This window comes from Vigna radiata, chromosome 2 (genome assembly GCF_000741045.1).
Source record: "Vigna radiata var. radiata cultivar VC1973A chromosome 2, Vradiata_ver6, whole genome shotgun sequence".
Lineage (NCBI taxonomy): Eukaryota > Viridiplantae > Streptophyta > Magnoliopsida > Fabales > Fabaceae > Vigna > Vigna radiata.
Genome location: NC_028352.1, coordinates 7,522,005 through 7,546,733, shown reverse-complemented (window position 1 = coordinate 7,546,733; position 24,729 = coordinate 7,522,005). Strand labels below are relative to the sequence as shown.

Genomic DNA, 24,729 nt, shown 5'->3' with positions numbered 1-24,729 from the left:
TCTTTATACTATGTCAAATAAATATAAAATGTGTTACTCTAAAATTATCCCTTATAATTTAGCAGAAATTTAAAATTGAAGAGAAAAGAAAAAATAAATGTCAAGCAGAAATTTAGCAGCGTCATTTCATGAAACAAAACATGAGAATTCGGTAACATTCAGACATGGATGGAAGAAGCCACTAAGTTGTCGTGTTCGCTTTCAATTATGTATACTTTTGTCTTCCAGTTTTTGTTTTGCGTTGAAATATCTTAACTTTTGACTAAATCTTTTTCAAATATGCATATAAATGTGTGATTTGATGAGTTTTGAAATATGAGTTAACTTATATAAAAGACCATATATTAAGAATCATGTTAACAACTTTTTTAAACAATTTTTTTGATAACAGAATATGTATTATTATTTTATAGGTCTATTTGAATTTATTTTTAAAAAAATATTTAAAACAGACCCATCACAAGCTACCATGTATGCGTTGTCAAAAAATTATCAAAAAAAATTATTAAAAGAACTTTTTCATAGATTTAATTCAAAATTTCATTGTAATAAATTTGTGATTTTTTTTAACTCATCTCTCTCGTCTCTACTTAGTATAGAAGTTCTGATTTTAAAATTTATAAAGTTATAAGAGTCAATTTCTATGGAAAATATTAAAGAAATATTATTAAAAGAACCTTCACCTTATTTGTGAAACCTCTTGCATTATCTTGGACAAATTTACTTGAAAAACTAATTCAAATCAGAAAAATTAAAAAAATTGCATAGAAACTGACAACAAAACAAATTAGGTTACAAATATTTGATAAAAAAAATAACATTTGAGTTGTGACATTAATTCAAATTTGATCATGCAAGCCTTAAATGAGAAAAACAATAAAATTATAAAAAATACAGGATGTCTTAAAGTATTATTTATAATATTAGTTTAATTAAAGAAATATAAGTGAAATTAACATCATATTTCTAATTTAACACAGGGCAATGAATTTATGAAATGTAATAGTTAACTTTTTAATCATTATTTAATTTAAAAAATTAGACTCACACCTAAATTTAATTATATTTTATGTTGATTATTTTTTTTGTTAGGAAATTATTTTGTTTAATTTAATTTTTATTTACAATTATAATTATGCATAAAACATTTGTTATTTTTATATAAATATCATTTTATTTGATTTTTGTGAGTCATTATTTTGTTCTCTCGTTTTTAATTCACTTATGAACTCGTTTATTTCTTCTTCAATTATTGATCAATAAAATTAAAGAGAAAGAATCTAATTAATTGATACAGTATACTAACACTAAAATCAAAGTATGTAACACTTCTACGAAAATAAATAAACAAATATTTTTAAGTACGTAATAAGCAAAAAAATTTAAGAAAAAATTAAGTAAATATGATTAAATTTATAAGTTAATTAAGCCATTAAATTATACATATGTTTGTAGATATTCAAAGGATTCAACTAAGACCTATGAAACTAGAATTAAACTACCGTAATATTTATTAAAAAAATCGGAATTAAATCTTACATCATTCATTCAGAAAAAATTAAATCTTTAATCCAAAAGAAGAATAGAACAGAATTGTGTCTAATGAAAAGTTTATTATGATTTTTATTAAGAAGAAAAAGTTTAACAAAGACAACAAAAAGATGAGTTTAGACATTTCAGGATGAAGGAAATGGTCATTTCATTGTAAAATTGAACGATAAACATGAAAAACAAAAATGGTGGGGTATTATGTATAAATATAATATATGAAGTTATTGATAATGGATAACCTAATTAATTAAAAAATAATAAATAAATAAAGTGTAGATGGATCCCACAATTTTAGAGATTTTACGTAAGATAAAGGTGTCTATGATTTTATGCTTGAAAATATATAAAGTATGAACTAGGCTAAAAAAATTTCTCTATAACTAATTAAGTGATGTTTAAGAATATTTTGTGAGAATTCACAAAAGAAAAATAGGTTAAATATTTTTTACTGAATTTTCCTTTTTATTAAGTCTCCATCTTTGGATATATATATATATTAATAATTGAGTATATAATTTATTTGTCCATATAATATAACTCGTTCAATGTACTTTTTACATAAATTAAAATAAAGATAAAAAAGGACTAAATTTATACATGTCTAAAATTAGAAAACTAAATTAGATAAAAGTTTTGAAGAAAGACTAGTTTCAATTTTCACTAACTTGAGTAAAAAAAATGTCTTTGAGAATTATTCTTTAAAGAAAGTATGTTAGAATTTCTTTTTCCAACTAGAACATTTTTTTATTTAGTTATTAACTTATAATACATTTTAATATATAATTTTGTTTTGCTAAATTATATTTTAATATCTTTAAAATTTCTCTCATTAAAATAGCATTATGTCACACCATAATTATTTATCATAAATAATATATATGATTTATATTTCAATAATATTTATTTATTATATTTTTTAATTATAATATATTTTATGTATATTATTTCTTATTCCATATTTACTCCTAACACGTTTTTTTATTAAAACTCATTAAAATCGTTTTTGTTAATACATCATATATAAGATTTTATCTCAAACAAAAAGAATCACATAATATTACATGTTTAGAATTGCTAATCATTATATATTAAAACTACATGTAATATAAAAAACCAAATAGATGAAAAACTTTTATTTAAGTAACTTTTAAATAAAAAGGTAATTATTATTTTATAGAAAAATATTGTTTACAATATATTGCAAATGAAAATTAATTATGTGATTTTTTTTATGAAAATATTACTTTACTTAATCGAATTATAAATTCAAAAATAATGTATGCACTAATTTAACATTATAATATCAAAATTAATATATAAAAAATAATTTATAAGCTCTAAGTGAAATATAATTATTTTTAATAAACTATAATACTAAAAATAAATTATTAAACCAAAAAATAGAAATAATAATTATATATATTTAAATTTTGTAATTATTTTAATTTGAAATATATTTTTCTATCTTAATTATATTAACTAATATTTTTATGTTTAGATTAAAGCTAGCAATAATTAGCAATAAAAATGAGAAAAAAAAAACAGTTAGAAAATATCACAAATTTAAAACTAACATAGATTTTTATTGGAATTAAAAGTAGACGGGAACTTAGTTTCCTTGCTGGTAATGTGAATGTGATTCTTTATGCACAACAATTCTTTCCCTATCTCAAGAACAATATCAAAGAGCATCAACATAATTTTTTTTCATGAATACCAAGCATAAGCAGAAGTATATAAAAGAAACAAAAAACCGCTGTCTCATTTAAGCAAGTCAACAAAATTAATCCAAACCAATTCATAAAAGCATAATAGGCAGTCAAGAAAAACTCAGTGTGAACAATGGAGGTGTGAGCTGAATGCAAGACTAGTTCAGAGAAAATGCAAAAACATTTTACTTAAGCAACAATAAAATTTGAACCTATAACATGCACAATTTGACTGAATCTAATCAGTTCCATGAATTTTCTAACAGTTTCCAAAATTATTACATGCATGTTAAGCATCAGAAGCAGCTGTAGTGAATGTTGTATATACTACTACTACTACCTTCTGCGCTTCAAGGGTCCTGTCTTACAGCCACCCTTCGTTGGCTTGCCCCAAGGAGTGTGAGATCCTTTCCCCCATTTTCCACTACTCTTGCTTTTACCCTCTCCTCCTCCATGAGGATGATCTATCGGATTCATTGTCACTCCTCGAACAATGGGTCATCTGGATCAAACAGTATGCTGATGTGGGCTCTTTCAAGATCTTTGCACTGGTTCCTGCAGCTCGGACAAGCTTGCCACCTTGCCCTGGGTTCAACTCAATGTTGTGAATGATTGTTCCAATTCGCATAGCAGACAGTGGCATGCAACTCCCAATTCGTGAGTTTATGTCAGAATACATCATTTGATTCGTCATACTCTCTCGCGTTCTTTGAGCGCTGGTGTTTGTCACTTCTGAGAAAAGGCAGAACAAATACGTGTGACTAAACGATGGAGAAAGAAGCAATCAGGGATAGCATAGAAGCCATAGTTTCCATTTTGGATAGCATTTAGCCCATAGACCAAATAAAATGTACAAATTTCAAACCCCACTTTCCGTTTTCTTTAATTTTAAAACGCAAACCATATAAATTTTCTTTGGTTCTTCTTCTAACAAGTGTACCTAATGCTACCTTAAACAAGGTTGTTTTGAAGTAGAGCGCATGAACAAGGCTATTACTAGATTTGACGGTGTTTATTAAGATGAATGATTTCGTAAGCCACCATTAAACAGCATTGAAAAGACTAAGGCTTTATTAGAATAAGGCTAGGGTGTAAAGCAATCAAGTCATTTGTGCAAAGCTGTGTAACTAAACTGAAGAGCAGCCATAAAAAGAAACCCCAAGCAACAGAGACTTCTTTCCAATATTTTCCCCGCCTTGTTCCATTTTCTACAAAATACTACGAAATTAATGTTCTTATTGCTGAGTATCAAAGTAGAAACCAATGTACCAGAAGAAAATCGGCGAAGAGTATTGGCTAACAAGTTGAGTGTTGATGAAGCAGTACGACTTCTCCACAGTGACAGCCATTTCAAACATGCAATGCCTACAAATTCAGGACCATTTGCTTAAGCTTATAAAAGCAGATTGAAAATTATATAAAGAAAAAGTGAAACTTATAGAGGTTTTATGTTAAGCAGAAGTTTACATTTGGTTATAATCACATAAAAAAAATACCTAGAAAAGTGATTTTACATATCATTTCTCAAGAAATAAGTTTGGATTAAAAAATGTTTTCTTTTAGTTCAGGTTAAAAATTTAAAAATATAAACCACAATTGCATTCGTAAATATTTATAGAAGATTCAAAATAGTACAATTAAATAATGTTGTGTAATGAAAAACAGTTGGCAAATGTCATTTGTAATAAAAATCCACCATATACATTCACGTACAGCAGTGTTGCACAGTACCAAGTGCAAGTTGCAAGCCTGTTTACTTTCATGTTGTTAATTGTGCGTGTAGTGTAACTTAAGCTAATTAGTATCATGGAACCAGTATATGTTAAAGAGCGGAAGCAGTTGTTTGTTTTCTCCATTTTCTTGCAAGTACATTAAGGTATACATGCAAGCATAACCAATAACCATCACTGTTATTTTCAATAGAATCATTATACCATCTAAAAATATGATTGCTATTGCTAAAAGTTAAAGGCCCGAGAGTCAAAATAATTGATGATATCATGCCTTACAGGGAGACAGAAAGGGCACATACTATGAATTATGAACCCTACCCAGTTTTTCTAAGCAAAAGGCAGGAAATATGAATATAATAAAAATAAATGAGAAATTGACTTTACTAGTTATGTGGATTAGCCCAAAAATATACATACATACATACATACATATATATATATATATATATATATATATATATATATATATATATATATATATATACACACACACACACACACACACTACCAACACCACTATATTTTATTCCTTCAGCTAATTGGGTCCTCGCTTTAGCAGCAGTATCACATGTTATCTCTAAAATATACAGCTCTTCAATTTCAATTTTCAACTTTTTGACCCAACTTCTCAGTATGATTTCTTTTTCGAAAAACCAGATGCCTTCATTAAATAAGATCATTATAATTTGTTTTCCTCTTACCAGAATCACCACATGATTTTCATACAAGAGCAGCAGAACAGCAAATTAAGACGGAGAGATATGGAAGAGAAAATACATAATAGTGGCTGTCTGAATATACAAATTTTCAGCCGAAAAAACAATTGACCCGATCTTTATTCATAACAAAATGTACAGAGTACAATGTCCCCCAGTCCACATATATCAGTATTCATGTTAGGGATCCACCCTTTGTAGACATGGATAGCTGTGTACAATGTTGGGTGCATTTTCAAGCTAGCCATGGTGAATTATGCGAGGTTTGCCTTGGTTTCAGGAAAAAAAGTGAAGCAACAAAATATTGCAGGCAACAATGGAATCGAGCAATAACTAAAAAAAAAAGAGCTTGAAATCGTGAGTAGCTGTAAGGTTTGAAAAAGAATCCCAAGGAGGAGAAAGCCTTAACTCTAAACCTATCTACTATCCATTTAATTATCTTAAAAGACATTTATGGAAGAACTAATCATTGTTATTGTTTAACAATTGCCAGAGAACACTGCCCGATTGTGATAAATTAAAAATAGAATCAATTACCTTCTGAATAAGCATCAAACAGTAGGATTAGTTTCGGATAATGGAAAGTGCTACTGTCAGTGCAGACTGCAGTAATGTGCAACCTCTCTTTCAACAAGGTGTCCCTGTTGAGTTCACCATAAATCAGCATATGCTAGAAATTTAATAGGATCAGAAGAACAAGTTACCAAAGAGAACATATAGGAATCAATTTCTTTTATAAATAATACATGTGGGAATTTTTTTCTTTAAAAAAAATGTATAATGGTTTTCAAGGAATAAAATGTGTGATATAGAAAATAAATAAATAAAACTAGTAAACAAATTGGACATTTTTCCACGGCTTCAGCATACGTTCAGTAGAAGATCAATTCAACATCGTACACTTCTAGTAACATTCAAAACAATCAGCTCCAACCAGGTTCGAGACAACATTGTTCTACAAATTACAACGACTACCCAAGATAATTTCCAACGGTTAACATAAGCCCAGTTATCAAACTCTTTTTTACCAGTTATCAAATTTCTAGTTCTTTTTTAATGGATCTAAATTTGATTGTTTGCTTCATGATGTTAAACTCGTATATACATTACAAGCACAACAATGTATGTTGAATATAGGTTTGACACATGAAAACCAGTAAAACATTCAGCAAAAAATCCCCAGGTAATGCATGATAGCAAACAACACATCATATATAATGAAAGAAAAATTGCAACATAAAACAAAACGATACAGCACTGAAAGAGACCAACCATTTTCTAAACTGATTTTCACCCTCAGGAGTCTGGCAGTGCACTGGTTTATCATGCCTGTGAAAATTGTTTTTGGGTTGGACAAAACAAGATTTCAACTCTCATAATCAGCAAGAACTCATGGAAAGACTAGATAGACATTAGGGAAGATCACTGTATCCACGTCGAGAAAAGGTGTTTAGATGCATAAAGCACTGGATATTGCTTATTTCTTTCTCCCTTATGACACCTTTTAGAAAAGAATTTGATGTTATCTTGAAAGATGGGTACCTCGTTGCTTTCTTGTTTTAATGAGCCTTGTATCACAGAGTGGATATCAGATTCACACAGACAGGATTTAAAATCTATACCGATGTTGCTTCCACAGAATATCATTCTTGTATGAGCAATAAATAATTGATAGACTGTACTTCTGTCAATTCCTGAATCATCTTGAGGGGAAGCAGAGGATAAACTCCTTTTAGGTTCACTTACCAGCCACAAAAGAAGATCATCTTCCCCTATACAGAATAAGAATGATGGGAGGAAGCAGTACAAAATCGGCCAAATAGATTAGAGTTTTTGAGAACTAGCTGCCTACTTCCTCTTCAAATTGATAAGAGCCTCTTTTCACCAGGAGCAGCTTCTTCAATTCTACCATCTTTAATTGTCAATTACTTACATAAAATTACACTAACCATCTGTCTCCAAGAATCAACCAAAAGCAACATATAGGAGGAGTAGGGGATCCATTGCTACTAAGATATCCACGTTTTAAGGGGAAGAGAATGAACAAAGGAGGGATCACTGGTAAACTATTTTTTTTCAAATCTAGATTGAATACAAAATTCCTTATACGAATCAAAACTTTGTTGCCATTTAGACATCTGTCTCTTCAATAGATCATATGCCTTTAAACCTAGAGGATCGAGCTTCTTCGCAGGAGCATCAAATCTCAATTCAACAGGGGAAAGATCATCAAATATCTCTTGGCCAACAAATTCAGTCTGCTCAGTGGACTTCTTCTCTGGGATATGAGAGATGAATGTATCATAATTTGCGTCACTATAAACAGACTTTTCACGTACATGGTCGGCTGCAAACGAGTTGAATGAAACTGGACGGTATAACAAAAAAGACTTTGGTTTCGAATATCCAGCCCATGTTTCGTCTCTATCCTCAGCAAGGGAGACTGCATGATCATCAAGGTGTGTAGGCCCATAAGCTGAGACAGCAATCTCGCCAGCCACCTGCATAACTTCTTTGTATTTGAGGCTAAGCTCTGTTTCTATTGAAAATTCACCTTCCAAGTTTGAGCACCCATTGCGATATTTATTAAGCACAAGAAGAACAGGAAAAGGAATAACTGGACCCACAATGTCATTATTGCCGTGCGGTGATGATTTCCTTAAAAAGAATGGAGGCAATTGAGGAAGTTCGGGAACAGCTAAAGATTCCAATGCCACCCTATTGTGATCCAGGTTTCCAATAACTTTATGGCATTCAGCACGACTCAAAAACGCCAACTGCAACAGTTCCATAGGTAAGTCAATCCACATTCTTCTCCAAGCAACCTCATGTAAGCTTGTTGGTAGCTTGACATCATTAAAAACAGAAGTAACTTCAGGACAGGATCTTAGTTGACCAAATCCACAAGCATTTAATTTCTCACACAATAACTCATGCACTTCAGCACTAAAAGGTTCTTTGTCATGAGCATCCTGAAAGTTTCTTTTTAGTTTTCTAACCAGGAATCGAGTGAGTCCACCATATGCATATGAGTAAAGGTAATCCAATTTTAAGTAGTTATAATTTTTTGGAAATTTGTAATCCTCATCACTCATGGGATACAGTAAGTGTCTATTCAAACACAATACTTGATCTGGGCAATCTTCTAAGTTTCTGACCGGAGCCCAAGAGGCATGGTATCTCTGCAATTCAAACTTTCCCGATGAAGTAAGCCTTATCAGTGTAAAACCCCCATTTTCATCAGGTTCAGTGAGTAATGCAGCAAGTTTATTGCTTAAAATGCCAAATCCCAAAACTATCTCTTTCTTTTGCTGCCAATCAGTCCACTCAGGAAGCGCATCCTTCGTGAACTCTTTCCTTAAGAGACAACTTCCACAGTGACACTCATGACCAGACAAATTAATCTCAAGTGGAAGCTCCCAAGCACAAATGGCTGGNNTAATCTTTGAAGTAACAGANCCTTTGCGAAATGGTAATATAGACCCATAGCAGAAGATATTGAACTCACAATTCCAAATGGATCCCAACATAATACAAAACCCAGATTCAGAAGCCACCTGAAAATCATCCTCCTTCGAGTGGGACCTCAAATCAGACAACCTTAATACAGACATGAAGCTAGGCCCTTCAATCCCATGCACCCATTGCAAAACCGGCACCAAAGGCTTCCTCACATCACATAGAAGCAAAACACTAGTTGAAGCCACAACAAAGTAAAAATTGTCCGGAGCAGCCCTCGACAACGCAAGAAACCGCTCATTCTCATCCGGAGCATACATTCGCAGCATCTCAATCTTCATCAAACAACTCACACTACACTCTTTCAGCCTCAAATCAACCAAGAAAACAGCATCCGAACGGGCAACAACCAAAATCCTGGGGTGCCAACTAAACTCACAACTCAGCCACGCCTTACTCTCTGAAGAATCATTCCAGGGCACCTTCAACCTAGTCCCCTTGAAACCAGCACCGGAGCCAAAACACTCCAAATCAAACAAAAACAAATGGCCACTCTCCAACAAAACCAAGCTCTCCTCTAATATATGAGGACTCCAACAAGCATGCGCCACAGGGCAAGTCTTAAACATCTTATCACCCAAACAGAGCACACTAGGTCTATCCAAAATTTGATTGTGTCTCGCAGCGAACCAATGAACGGAATACAGAGTAGTAGCCAGAAAATACCCGATAACTCCATCAACCTCGTCATATTCAGTAACAGGGTTAACAGAAATGTTCAAGATACGGTGTGAGGAGCCGGTAGACGCATAAAAAACGTCGCCGTTAGTGTCGAGCTGAGTATGGAAGCGAGAGTCCTCGAAGCAAAGCGTGAAAAATGCGAGCTTGTGGTCGTTGTCGCCGGCGGGAAATAAAATGAGGGCATAAGGGCGATGGGAGTAGGTGAGGAGGTGGAGGCGGTTGCGGAGGAAGGGGGAAGCGGCGTCGTTTTGTTGGGTGGAGGAGAAGAGGGAGGCGATGGAGGAAGCGGTGGATGGGAGAATGGAAGAAGGGTGGGAAGAGAGAAGGAATCGTGAAGGTAAGAGGTATGGAGTGTAGTGAAGAGAGGGTTGCAGAGAGGTGGAAGAGAAGATAAGGGAGAGCGAATTAGGGTTAGGGTTGAAGTGAAGAGGACCCAAAGGGAGGGAAGAGGAACTGGAGAGAAGAAGAGGAGCTGCTGTAGAGGATCCCACTGGGAAGAATGATTTCCATTCTTCTGAGAGCTCCATTGCAATTGCACAACCCCTGTAATAAAATCATACAAAATAAGATTTTCAAAAAGAGTAAATTAATACTAAGGAAATTATTAATTCTAACTTGCATTAGGCTACATACAGAACTTAACATTTCCATCCCCACGGTATACAGCAGAAACACACATGAAACTGCAAATGCTAAAATAACATATACCAGGTTGCTAACAGCAGACACGTTTTCCAGAATTCCTTTTCCTCCAAAAAAGCCACGACCCAGAGGACTATATTGTACAATGCCAATATTAAGTTCCCTGTACCAATAGAAACATTAGATTAACACAAAAATTCAGCCAGCACATTCTCCATAACTCAGCAATTTTCTTTATCATCCTTCACACTGTTATTGTTTTCAGGAATTTAATGTAGGCGTGGAACGAAAGAAAGTCAGTATTTGTATTTAAGGATATACAAAAAAAAAAAAATTATGATAGATAAAATAATAATTATAACAAAATTAAAGTACTAATAATGATGATAATAAATAAAAGATTTCACTCTGCCCTCTCTTCCTCTTTCTTTTCTTTTTTCTATTCTTTTCACTCAGATCCCAGATCAACACATACAAGAGTTCCAGTGGCATGAAGTTAAAAAGAAAATGGAAGTAACCTGCAGAGTAGGATTATCTCTTCCTCAACGTCTCACGAGTCCACAGAGACCACTCCAGTTGCACAGCTGTGATGGGATGAACTGCGTGCGCTCTCCTTATTATATCTCGACTCGCTTCAGAAAACGGTTTTGGAGTCGGTTCAGCGAGTTCGGTTGGATACAAGATAAAAAAAAATTCAAAAAACGACACTGAATTTGCTTGTTTGAAGGTCATGATTTATGCAGAACGCACCTGGGTAAGTTTGTGTCCTGTTTTGGGTGTGGATGCTGCGTCCTCCTCTGCTATAAATTACTCTTATATACAATCAATTTAAAATATTTTTATAATAACACAATAAAAATTTAAAATTTATGTTTCTTAATCATATTCATGTTAAAGTTTGGCAAAATATTAATTATAAAAACAATAATTATTTTTAGTCTCTAAATATTATAAAAAATATATATTTCAATTTAAACTAAATTATAAAAAATTCAGTCTCAAAATTTTATAAAACCAATATAAAATATGTTTTTCAACAAAACAAAATTTAATTTAAAAACAAAATATACCTTTTATAATAGTTTAAGAAAAAATATATCTAACTAAAAAAACAGTTGTAAAAAACAAGTTATTAAAGGTAAAACTACAAGCAATGGTTAAATTGTTTATCTGACAATAAAAAGGTTAAAACCATATACACGTCTTTATTTTTGTTTTGTAAGGGATTCTCAAGTTGGTGTCTATTTTTTAAACTTTCTCAATTGAATCTTTATAGATGTTAATTTCAAACAAATTAGCCTCTGTTGTTATTTGAGGTGTTAAAATTGTGCAAATGTGTTAAAATTGTACAGAGGAAAATATGAAAAATTTAAACACCTATGCACAATTTTAACATCTCTACATAATTTTAACACCTAAAAAGGAGAATTTTAACCACGTCATCTACCCACCTTTACACAATTTTAATACCTTTAACAATTTTAACAAAAGAAATTAATTTGTTTGAAATTAATAATTATAACAACTCAATTCAAAAAAAGTTGTAAAAGAAGGATACCAAATTTACGAAAATAAGTACGCGTAAACGGTTTAACCGAATAAAAAAGCAGACAAAAACACGGTCATTCAGTGACAGAGAGAAGAGGTACCGAAAAGAAGAGGCGAAATGTCACAGCAGGGAAAGCTAATGCCATTGACACTGCCATGGTAGCCATATTCTCTTTCATCAATTCCCGCCACTACTCTTCAACGCTCTCTCCAAAACATGCGCTCCAAGGACAGAATCGCATACTTCTATGACGGTACGTTTTTCTTTTTTCCTTATATTCTTCAAATCGCGTTCCTTTTCTTTGTTTTCTTGTCCGATTCTTCTTTCACGAAATTGAACTCGTGATGTTCGTCAACGCTCTTCGTATCACGCAATTTTCAAATTCCTAGCTCAGTTCGTTCTTGAATATCGAAACCCTAGCCATGTGAGGTTTTTCATGGCGGGATACCGAGGATTCGTTAACCGGTAACAACGAGTTGTAAGCAATACTATATAAAAAGTACAGGAAGTATTTTCAACCTAAAATCAAGAAACTGGGATTATAGTTCTTTCTACTTATATATTATTTATTTTACTTAAATTCCAAAGAAGTCGCCTGTACAATAAGGATATGAATTTGTCTTTAGAGCTGTTTTAGGTTTCTGATTCTGCTCCATGCTTGGCTCAGTATTTTTTCTGAAAGATTCAATGTAGAGAATTTTGGATAGTTGCACTTTAAAAAACTCTATTTGGCTGTCACTATGGAGTTTAGTTTTACATTTTTTTTTTTGTTATTACTCACGCTGTTCAGTAAGAAAATCAGCATCTGCAATGACAGTCGAGTTCTGTGAGGAGCTGTTCGATCTTGAATACCAATTGGTTTTCGGGTTCTAGGTTTTAAATTTTGGTGCACATTTGCAATTGTGGCTGCAACATCAAGGTTTTTGTGGTTTTCACAAATGAGGACACCAGCCATGTTTATTTGCAATATGACGAATTGCAGGTAGCTGCAACCTCAATTTAAAACCTTGGCTCATGTCAAGAAGTTCCTTTATTAAATTTGTTAGGAAAGTATAAATTGAAAAGTGAAATTATTTAATGAAAGTGCAATGTTTAGTTCATTGAGAACTTAGAAAAGCTTTGCTTTTCAATTTCCATTTACTGCCTGTTTATTTTTGAGTCCTTAACAGTGTCATGACAGCCGGATTAATATTTATGTTATCTGCTAGGTTTTGTTTCTTTGCATCTTTTTTATCTACTCATGCATTTCAATGTTCATATTGCAGGCGATGTTGGTAGTGTTTACTTTGGTGCAAAGCATCCAATGAAGCCACACCGGCTTTGCATGACTCATCATCTTGTTCTCTCATATGACCTTCATAAGAAAATGGAGATTTATGTTAGTTACATATATAGGCTGTTCTGCATTTTATTTATGTTTGTTTTTTTGTTGCCAAGTTGTTGATTGCATAATTTTGTTCTGATGGTTTCTATTTTATGCATGATCCAGCGTCCACATAAGGCTTATCCTGTTGAGCTTGCCCAGTTTCACTCGGCTGATTATGTTGAGTTTTTGCACAGGATTACGCCAGACACTCAGCACTTGTTCTTAAATGAACTGACGAAATGTATGCTATTCAGTTTTAAATGCATTCAGATGTAATTTTAAGAGATATGATGAAACCCAAATACTGAACGTGTAATTTATCCTGGATGCAGCTGTCACTAAATTAGGGTTCCATGTCCAAAAACATTTGCCTGGGGGGAGGGGGGGAGAGGAGGATAGTTCCATAAATGTTTTGGATTAACATTATCTAACCCTAATGTTCATGGCAGATAAGTGTGGGGGGAAAGGGAGTGATTTTGAAAGTACTGAAGAATATAGTAAATGTTTACCTATAATTCCTGTTACTTTTCATCAAATATGTGGTTTCCTCCCTAGTTCCTTCTATAAATTATTGATATTTGACTTTTGAAATTAATGTTTTCCAACCACAATGGTTATATAATTATTTTTCTTATATATTATTAACTTATCGTCTAGCTTCTGGCTAATATCAGGTTTCTCTTATTTTTTTTAATCATGTGTCAGATAATCTTGGAGAAGACTGCCCTGTATTTGACAACTTGTTTGAATTTTGTCAGATTTATGCTGGCGGAACTATAGGTATAATATGTTTATAATAGTGCTTCTCTGAATTTTTGTTATGCCTAGTTTGTCATATGTATGCTGATTCACTCATGTGCCTACAGATGCTGCACGTCGATTGAACAACCAACTTTGTGATATCGCTATAAACTGGGCTGGTGGACTTCACCATGCCAAGAAATGCGAGGCATCTGGGTTTTGTTACATCAATGACTTGGTTTTAGGAATCTTGGAGCTTCTTAAATATCATGCCCGTGTTTTGTATATTGATATAGATGTGCACCATGGTGATGGCGTAGAAGAAGCCTTCTACTTCACTGATAGGTCAGTTGATGTCTAATATCATGTTTGGCTTATGAGGTGAAACTATTAATGATTGAGAATATAGGGAGTTTAGCCATACTTCTTGTGACTTCTCTACCTTGTTAAATGGTAAACTTTCTCATTACAGGGTGATGACTGTCAGTTTTCATAAGTATGGAGACCTGTTCTTCCCGGGTACTGGTGATGCTAAGGTGATTGTCTTTATTCTCTTTGTATCTCTGGTTGTGCCATCAGTTTGTTCTATCAGACTATCACAACCTTACTATTACATTAATATTAATATTCTAAATCTGGATTTCACTGTTGCCCATGTTGTAATCTGCTGAATGGAATGCTCTATGCTTTCTGAAAAGCTTTTTAAATACTCTATAGATTGGAATGATTTGAACTGATTTTACCATATTAAAGGAAATAGGAGAAAGAGAAGGAAAGTTTTATGCGATAAATGTCCCACTGAAGGATGGAATAGATGACCTTAGCTTCACACGACTTTTCAAGACTGTAAGTTCAATTTTTTTTTTCCCTTTTCTTTTTCTGCCAAACTTCAACCTAAATTATAAAGCTGCTCATTTCAATACTCATTTCATTATTTCTGCTTGGTGGTAATTTGTCTGAACTTTTTTAAATGCTTATGCCATAGATTATTTCCAAAGTAGTTGAAACATATCAACCTGGTGCAATAGTTCTCCAGTGTGGAGCAGATTCGCTTGCTGGAGATCGCTTGGGTTGCTTCAATCTCTCTATTGATGGTGCTTATCTCCCTGTAAATTTCCTTTCTGATGAAAAAATATCACCATTCAATGTTAGGGATAAAGCCTGGTTGTTCTTGTTTATGTTCAGTCTGTCTTCTCAAATATTGGTCTCTATTGCTTAGTGGATGGTTTAGCTTGATTAGAAAATTTATTTTTCAATGTTTCTTTAATAGGTCACTCCGAATGTGTTAGCTTTGTAAAAAGATTCAATTTGCCATTGCTGGTGAGTTTATATTAGTTTATGTTTGCCTTCCACTCACATGTGCTATGGATGATTTTACAAGATTGGACTTCTGTCACAGGTCACTGGAGGTGGAGGATACACAAAAGAAAATGTTGCTCGATGTTGGACTGTTGAAACAGGAGTTCTTCTAGATACAGAGCTTCCTAATGGTATTAGTCAGCCTCTTTTCAAGTCTTGAATTATGAAATGTTATACCAAGATTTTATTTTCTTTTGTTAATGGGATTGGATATTTATTTTGTTCATGCTTTAAAGTGAAACTAAAACACTATTGTCATGTGAATTGTCAAGTGATGGTTATTTAAACACTACAGACCTTTGAGGCTCTGTAAACTTAACTGAGTAAAGCCACCCCTCAAATTCACTGAATACTGAATCTCCTCTATGTTGCGCTTCCCAGCCTTTTATTATCTTTGTTACTTCAAATGGTTTCCCCTTCCTTTCTACCCTCTTTGCCTCATAGGCAAGGTTGTTTATTGTTATGACCAAAACCCCTGCTCTGCTCCTTTCTCATAATTTCTATGAGCATAGGATATCGGTAGTTGCACACAACACTTGGAATGGGTGAAAAAAATACGCAATACCGATTTTTCCTCAGGAGCATGGGAGAGTTTGCTTTACATTTACTAATTGTTGCATTATATTTATTTTGCAACATTTGCCCGGAGAGTAATTTATCCCCAAAATGCTTTCTATCTTAGTTATAAGTTTGTGCTTTTTAGGTTTATGTCCTGATAGACAATATAATCCTCCTTAACCCTACGAGCCCCTAAACAATACCATACATGTGTTGTCCAATATAGTCGATTCCCCATTCCAGATTTAAATTCTGTCCTACTGTTTTCAGATTGGAAATGTTTCTTACTTGCTTTGTTCTGTCTTGCAGAGATTCCGGAAAATGATTATATTAAATATTTTGCACCAGAATTCTCTTTGAAGATTCCAAATGGGCAGATAGTATGTATCTATTTGTTGGGGTTTCTCTTCTATTGAGTTTAATTTGTTTGATGATTGGATTTCTTTTTGACATTTAATGTCTCTGATTTCATTGGATAGATTAAAAAATACTCATTAGAATGTTTAATTTGCATCTAGTGGTATCTTTCCTCTTTACAATATTGCTTGTACTAATATTTCCTTTAAATTGATCAGGAAAACCTAAATAGTAAATCATATCTTAGCACTATTAAAATGCAAGTCTTGGAAAATCTTCGTTGCATCCAACATGCTCCAAGTGTTCAAATGCAGGAGGTGAGTGTGAGTTCATCCTTGAAATAGGAGGACCCCATCTTGTGGGCAGACTCAATTACTTTATCATAAAATTGTTTCTTGTGAATGTTTTGTTTTTACTTTAGAGGTGTTGTGTTAGAAGCTCTTTAACTTTCTTGTATTAATAATCTGTTGCCAATGGTTACTAATCAATTTTTGGGAGGTATACCTTTAAGCATTTTAAGTGAAAATATTCCTTCCTATGATGCTTCTAAATTAAGATGAGAATCATTGGTAGATTGTGGAGAGTGAAGGTTTCTAAAGTTGGGTGGAATTTCAGGAACTATGTATCAACTGATTCTGTAAAATTGTTAAACTGAAGGATGGTAGCCATTGAAGTTGGGCATTTGGACTATTGAAATCTATTATTTAGGCTATGCTTGTTAGTAAACTTGGAATCTCGCTAATAATTAATTCTTCAAAATGTTTCTTGTCGCTCTCCATTCTTTGTTGAATTGTTTTGGACTTGGGTTCAAACCCATTTGATGATGTCGGATCCAACTACTTTTAGTAATGCATCAACTAATGTTTTGTGGATCACAGGTCCCTCCTGACTTCTACATTCCAGATTTCGATGAAGATGAGCAGAACCCTGATGAGCGTATTGATCGTAAGGAAAAAGAAAATAATTATTAATTGCATTTCTGATCTCTATATTGATCTGTGATTTTGGAATGTCTAATTTCCATTCAATAATAGGGAGAGTAACTCTAAAATTACTCTAGGAGTAATTTGATTTTGCATACAACTTTTATATATATTCACATATCACATTTTTATTTTACATCAAAATTCCATTTTTATTTTTTTATTATATTAATCAGTGTGGATAAACTTTTGGGACAAATAACTTAATTAAAAAATCTTAAGGACTATCCGTAATTATTAATATTGAATATAGACTTTAAAAGTGTGATTAAGTAAAAAAGCGTCATTTTCCTTCCTCTTTTTACCTTAGTGCCAAATCTTGGTTTATGGATATGACAATTCTCTTTTTCAGAGCACTCTCAAGACAAGCACATCCAGCGCGATGATGAATATTATGAAGCTGACAATGACAATGATCAAATGGATGTTTCATGAAATTAGCTGGACCTTGATTCACTGCAGTCACATTTCAGAGTCAAGGGGTGCAGTCGTGATATAATGACTATTTCTTTTTATCTTATTTTTAGTTTTTTGAAGAATGCCAGAATCTCACTTTTTAACATACTCTTCCTTGTACACCCTCTCTTATTGGTTAAAATTTATTGAAAATTATAAAATCAGGAAAGAGTCATTTAGTTATGAGATTTACCAAATTTTGTAATTTTCAATAAATTTTAATCAGTGAGATTGTTTCAAAAAAGTATGTAAAGAATGAAGTCGGAGCATTTCTCAAGAATGAGATTAAGGGTTGATTTTCAATTCCACGTTAACTAGCCAGCCAGTGTTGGGGTGTGACCATTTCAAAAGAGAAAATCCAATTAGAGATGAACACCTACTTGTAGCAAGAAAGTGGTAGGGGCTAGTGCAACAAACTTGTATATTTAATAGAATTTTTAGTTTCGAAGTTGTATATTTTCTCAAAAGTTTGATTATTCTTTATTTCCTTGGTATCACGGAATATCTATTTTTTGTGTGAAATCTGATACGAGCTGAATAGCATTATTTATTTGAACTTTTTTTCAAACAAGGTGTCGTTTAATGAACAATGTTGGCACTATTGTAAATTATTTAAAGCTTTTTGAATATATTGATCACAATATCAATATTCTTGTTTTTTCAAACTAAAAATGATACAAGGAAATTAAAAAAATAATAATCTTTTCAGTAAGATTCCATCAGTTAGTCTACTAAATGCTTAGTTTACTTATTAATATTATATTTTTCTTAAATTGTTAATATCGATGTTTTATTTTTCAAGAATTATTTGGTTTTAATTCTATTAATGTTCCTCATGATGAATAAGTTTGCAATATTAATTTTATCGATTGTGCTTAGTCACAAAGGTTTACGATATGTTTTTTTATGCAAGACGAAGTTAGACTTTGAAAAATTATAAATAGGTTTTAATTATTTATTTTTGTGTATTAAGTACTTCAAATTACAATTCAGTCTTGAAATTGAGTAAGATGATTATTATTTTACTTTTTTGTCTCCATGTGTTAAAGAGATAAAATTTTATAGTTAATATAAAATAATATTAATTTAAAGATTTATATTACTCATTAATCGTAATATTATCTTATAATAACAACAAAACCTTTCGTATTTTAATATGTGAAAACGAGAAAACAAACAATAAATAAAAATATTTTTTTTTTACTATTAAATAAACTAATTAATTAACAAAAAAATAATTAAAGATATATAAATTTATGAGAGATTTATAACTTAATTAACCAAATAAATAATATAAAAGACATTATGAATATATATTAAAAAAATGAATAAATTTTAATTTTAAATAAACTCTTGTAATAAAGAAATGAGAATATTGAAAATGTTTCCCTGGAAACTCTTATCCTCTACACCAACCAAAACATATAATCAAATCAATATCACCCACCAATAAAATCTTCCCTCCTCCGAAGCAGACAGCCTTGACAATTTTTGAAAATGCATTTTTCAATTTTCTTCAAAGTAAATCAACTTGGTGGCTACTGCATGATATTCAATTGAACTTTTAAATGCATTCACCACCTCATTACTCCCAATCAATGGTAGTAGGTAAACCTTGACAAACCAAGTTAAATGAATCTGAACTTTTGGGTTCAATGCTGTAGCATGTTACAACTAATAATGTGACTCATTTGAAAGGCTTACACAACTAATATTTGATTGGACACTCTTCTTAAAAGTATAAAATCATGTTCACTATGTGAAAAATGCACAAGTTTTGATCCATAGCTTCTAAAAAGATGTGTAACATAACATGCCACTAAACAACCAAGTTAAATGAATCTGAATTTCAGGTTCCATTCAAGTGGCTGCATCTAACAGCTAATAACAATATTCATCATTTGAAAGGCCTACACAACTAATCTGTGTTTGCCTCAAAAGTATAGCTTCTGAAAAGACAACCAAACATGCCACAAATCAGTCCTCACCCATGCAAGAATTCAAGAACATGTACCTCAACATAATAGCCACCAATATCATTACATACCTCTGCTATATTCTGCTGAATTTCAGCATTGAAAGTGACTACCAGAAGAAAAACAAACAGAATCGAACTTGTGACTCAGATTGTTATATGAATATGGCAAGAAGTTTCCAACAATATATAACAAATCGTTGCCTTTAGGACAATGAACCACTGAAACAAGAAGATATTATGACATGTGCTTCTCCAATAATCAATGGATTTATAACGTCTCAAATAAACTCTTGTTAGGTATCACTGTAAACTTTGACATCACAACTATGATAATACCTTACCGTCCATCTACCATTTGTCATCACATAAAAAATATTATTAAAAATAAAAATAAGAGAATACAAAAAGCACAGGGACCACACCAAATCCATTATAAGAAATTCTAACATAGATAAGCTAGATAAGCTATACCTATTATAAAAAAGGTAAAATACCTTTTTTGGTCCCAATTTTGGTTACAAATATTCGAAATGGTTCCCATTTTATTTTTCTGTTCAATATAGTTCTAAAAAACGTAATTATGTTCAATTTAGTCCTTTTTCTGTTCAATGTAGTCCTAAAGAACGTAATTTGTGTTCAATTTAGTCCTTTTTACAAACTCCATGAACCACAAACAAGGACTAAATTGAACACAAACTACGTTCTTTAGGATTACATTGAACATAAAAAGGACTAAATTGAACATAATTACGTTCTTTAGGACTATATTGAACAGAAAAATAAAATGGGGACCAGTTTGAATATTCGTAACCAAAACTGGGACAAAAAAAAGGTATTTAACCTATAAAAAAAATATAAAGAAATAAATGAAATGGATCTATAACTTCACACAAGATTGAATCTTCTGTACATGTTTTTAGGATTCTTGTACATGTTTTTCTTTTCTGCCAAAATGGTTTCCAGTAATGATCCGCAATCATCTTCTAGCAAGTTCAACACCTGCCAGTGCCAACTTGATGATGATAAGCAAAGCATGAACCAAGAGTGAATAGTTCTACTGAAGTTCGTTCATTAGTGTTTGTTATCTTTGAAAATAGATGCATTTATTGAATCATCAAAAATTTGAGAAAGATCCACCATGCAATATTCATATAACAGTTTATTGAACCATGTAGTACCATCATTCAAAACTATCGTAGCACTAGGAATTAACACTCCACTCCAACATACAAAGCTAACCAAGTACTACCATAACCAACATGAATATAATTACCTTCTCAAACTCTTGCTTTCACTTTTATCAGGCTTCTTACACTATGAGCACATCAACTTATCGGCATCATCACAATCCTGGTTAGACCAAAAAGCATACCAAACAAAAGCCCCAAAGAAGAGCAAGATCTTACGCCAACCTTTTTATGTGCATCATCCTGTAAGGAATGCTTTCCTTTCCATCTGTTGAAAACCTTTTTAAACAATCTATAGAGTTTAAATACCACGTAGTATGAAAATCTTTACACTGCAGATGATTGGTTTAACTTTTTAACTTTCATTGCAAAAATCAACCAACTTATCATCCATGATAACTAGTGATTGAAGATATATTATACATGAATGAACCAACAACTTCCTTCATATTATATCCCGTCATTTCCACGCCCAAAGCCTTCTCAATTTCCTCTTGAATTTTATAGAAAAGTGCTTCACGATTTGCTGTCATTCTTTATCAGATGCAGACTAGAATTAATGAAAATTTCGTTCTTCAACAGAATTATGCATATACTACTTATCCAAAAGTCCTCAAATATATGTGTGTGAGAGAAAGAAATCCAATCATGACACATGACATATATGATAATCCCCATCATAAGAATTATTGCAGTGAGAATTTTGATTGGTGGGCCATATTGAGAAAATCTCACGTCCACATTGAGAAAATCTTAAGTCCACATTGAGTTGTGGGAACAACTATCACCATACTAGATGATTTAGTGGGGTTTAATGAAGCTAACCCAAATGCTAAAACGATATCAAAGCATAGACAAGATCAGTTGTAGGGTCATCTAACATATTATCCACACACTAAACACAGTTGGTGTATCCAAGTAACACATTTACCGGAACAAGGCCAAAGAAAATACACAAGTGTGAAACAACACTCATCTCACCAACAAACTTGATGGGATTGAGTTAAACTTTACTCATATTCTAAGATACCATGTAAAAACTATGCTCACTCCTTTTAAACTAAAGATAAACCCATCACAATTTTTCTTCCAAAAAATCATCTTTTTGGATGAAATGACATTAGGTGTTTGTTATAAACACAACACAAACCCACCTCGTGGTAATTGATGGTGCCAGCAGAATCAATTCTGAACATCAAATTGAGGCTCCTTTTGTTGACTAAGTCAGTGAAGACTCCTTCGGTAACGAGGCTTCTGCAAATGTTGCTGAGGCACACCAAGAGAACGGAAAATGGCTATGTTTCGTTCTCCGTGACGGAGGCTGAGGAGGCCACGACGCACAAATTGGAGAAAATAAACGATTTTTGAAAGGAAATAGCAAATGGGGTTGTTGGGTTTCTCAGAGTGAAGTTTGGGATTTGCAAAGAAGGAACAATGCATAAGAGATTTGGTGAATGGAGGAGTTGGGAAGAGTGGCAAAACTGTAAATTAATAACATTCATCGTTCTTCCTAAGGACGGTGTTTTCAATTTTTTTTTTCTCCTACGACGTCTTTTAGGAGACCAAGAAAGAAAAAACTTCCAATAAAAATTATATATTTTTTCATTAATTTCTTTTATAGAGTGCTATTTTCTATTTTCTTATTATATTAACTTTTTGAGAGATGTTTAATATGTAAACATGCTTAATTGTGGTAGAACATTTGTTTCCTACAATATCTTTGCCTGCTTAGTTCTACTTTTTCTTAGAATAAATTTTTTAGTTTTAGTGTAATATTATTTTATTGATCGGTGAATTTTAACATTTGAATTTGTTTTTTCATCTTTTATCATCAATATTTTTCATTTTCAAAAAATTTGTCTGTAAATTAAATTTATAATAAAGTATTTATGTATTTTGTTTACGGGGTAATTTGTATTTTAGATTAATATTTGTGGTTATAATTTATCATAACTAGTGTAAAATTGGACTTTAACGATACTCCCATAAACGTCGGATCAGAAAACATTCAAGGTAAATTTATTGACTGGTGGCATTTTTATAAATAAGTTGGACATATAGACGTCAATTCGGAGGGGTCTCGACGTTTATAATATTATAGACGTTGGGTTCCCAACTAACTGACATCTATGTGTTTGACATGTAGGTGAAAAGTCATTTTTTTCCGCCATATAGACGTCGGTTCGCAGGGGTACCGACGTCTATAATATTATAGACGTCGATGTCCCTCCTAACCGACGTCTATATGTCTAACGGGTGAAAAGTCATTTCTTTCCGCCATTTAGACGTCTGATCCCGTCACTTCGACGTCTATATGCGATTATAAGCGTCGACTCCCCCTACACCTGACATTTATATATGCCACGAATATTAATTTTTAAATCAAATGGACGTCACATTAGTGAGGTCCCCGACGTATATTCAAGAATAGACGTCCATCGCTGGAAACCGACGTCTAATTTCCTATTAAATAAGAAATTGTGAACCAGCAGTTACGCGCACTTCATTATCTTCTTTCGCCTTTTTTCTTAGTGGCATTGCATTTCCAGGTGTATTTAATCTCTTTTGAACCGTTTAAACTTACGTTTACTCCGATTGAAGTAATCTTTGATGTATTATCTTTCATTTGAACCGATTAAAATGAGTTTTCATTATGTTTTGGTGTGGTTCTTCTCGTGTCTTTGAGTAGCGTAATGCAGCTTCTCCCTTTGCTAGCTTCCTCTTAAGAAAAGCTTATGTCTTTTAGATCTCTTATGACATTTCAACCTAAAGTCGAACCTGGGTCCTTGCCTAGTTTTCATGTCATCGTATTCTTTTTCTTTGGCGGTTGGAATGGAACTAGGCAACGACCTAAGTTCGGTTTTGAGTTGAAATGTCATAAGAGATGCAAAAGACGCAATTTTTTCTTATGAAGAAGCTAGCAAAGGGAGGAGGTGCTGCTACGCTACCCAAAACCACGAGCAAAATTGCATTAAAACACAACGAATACTCAGCAAACGTCAGTTAATGTCATATCCAACGTCTATTGTGCCCTTAGACGTCTGTTAGTGCCATGTTTGACGTCTTTATAATGTCCTTAGACGTTAGTTAATTCCATGCCCCGACGTCTTTATAAAGACGGCGGATGTGCAGAGTCCGACGTCCCATTAACGTCACCCATAAAGACGTCATGTATGGATGTGACATTAGATGTCCAAAATAACAAACGTTTAAAGTCCTTTTTGCACTAGTGCATATTAGTATGCTAATTTAGAACACAATTTAACGCATACAAAAGGATTAGTATTATTGAGTTAAAATAACTTATTTATTATTTTTTTAAATGTAAAGATGAAATATATTAAAGTTTAAAACAATGAGTTTTAATTTTATATTCAATTTTTAAAACTAAAAATATATTTAACACAAAAAATAAAATAAAATTTAAATAACTTTTGTTTTACTAATATTCAACCAATAATGTCGATTTAGTATTCTTAATATTAACATATAACCACTTTATTATAAATTTAACACGTTAAAAACTTGAGAAAAAAAAGTGTGAAAAATAATTTTGAGGATAAAATTAACCAAAATGATAGTGGTTAAATAATAATGTATGAAAAAAAAATGCCTTTTAATATTGATATAATAGAAAGAATGAA

General features: G+C 32.4%; 2 protein-coding genes across 6 annotated transcripts; one reads left to right on the top strand and one right to left on the bottom strand.

The window, feature by feature from the left end:
* Positions 1 to 3,973: 3,973 nt before the first annotated feature.
* On the bottom strand, positions 3,974 to 11,335 carry LOC106756285. 3 transcript variants are annotated; one of them, XM_022778533.1, is made up of 6 exons: positions 11,302 to 11,335; positions 11,070 to 11,183; positions 10,618 to 10,714; positions 6,982 to 10,452; positions 6,247 to 6,350; positions 3,974 to 3,992 (listed from the first exon to the last, which is right to left on the bottom strand). In XM_022778533.1, exon 4 carries the CDS (start codon positions 10,434 to 10,436, stop codon positions 7,776 to 7,778), a length of 2,661 nt encoding a protein of 886 aa, XP_022634254.1. In that variant the 5' UTR covers positions 10,437 to 10,452; positions 10,618 to 10,714; positions 11,070 to 11,183; positions 11,302 to 11,335; the 3' UTR covers positions 3,974 to 3,992; positions 6,247 to 6,350; positions 6,982 to 7,775. The 3 variants fall into 3 exon arrangements, with proteins under 3 accessions (XP_022634254.1, XP_022634253.1, XP_022634255.1); XM_022778532.1 differs by having other exon boundaries at positions 11,070 to 11,334; XM_022778534.1 differs by lacking the exons at positions 11,070 to 11,183; positions 11,302 to 11,335 and having other exon boundaries at positions 10,543 to 10,618.
* Positions 11,336 to 12,143: 808 nt separating this feature from the next.
* LOC106756524 (histone deacetylase 9) lies at positions 12,144 to 18,428 on the top strand. 3 transcript variants are annotated; one of them, XM_014638986.2, is made up of 14 exons: positions 12,145 to 12,353; positions 13,366 to 13,478; positions 13,590 to 13,707; positions 14,172 to 14,246; positions 14,333 to 14,552; positions 14,680 to 14,743; positions 14,961 to 15,053; positions 15,193 to 15,301; positions 15,478 to 15,527; positions 15,607 to 15,697; positions 16,434 to 16,504; positions 16,700 to 16,798; positions 17,360 to 17,426; positions 17,817 to 18,428. In XM_014638986.2, exons 1-14 carry the CDS (start codon positions 12,317 to 12,319, stop codon positions 17,897 to 17,899), a joined length of 1,290 nt encoding a protein of 429 aa, XP_014494472.1. In that variant the 5' UTR covers positions 12,145 to 12,316; the 3' UTR covers positions 17,900 to 18,428. The 3 variants fall into 3 exon arrangements, with proteins under 3 accessions (XP_022634252.1, XP_022634251.1, XP_014494472.1); XM_022778531.1 differs by lacking the exon at positions 13,366 to 13,478 and having other exon boundaries at positions 12,144 to 12,353; XM_022778530.1 differs by lacking the exon at positions 16,700 to 16,798 and having other exon boundaries at positions 12,144 to 12,353.
* Positions 18,429 to 24,729: the final 6,301 nt, after the last annotated feature.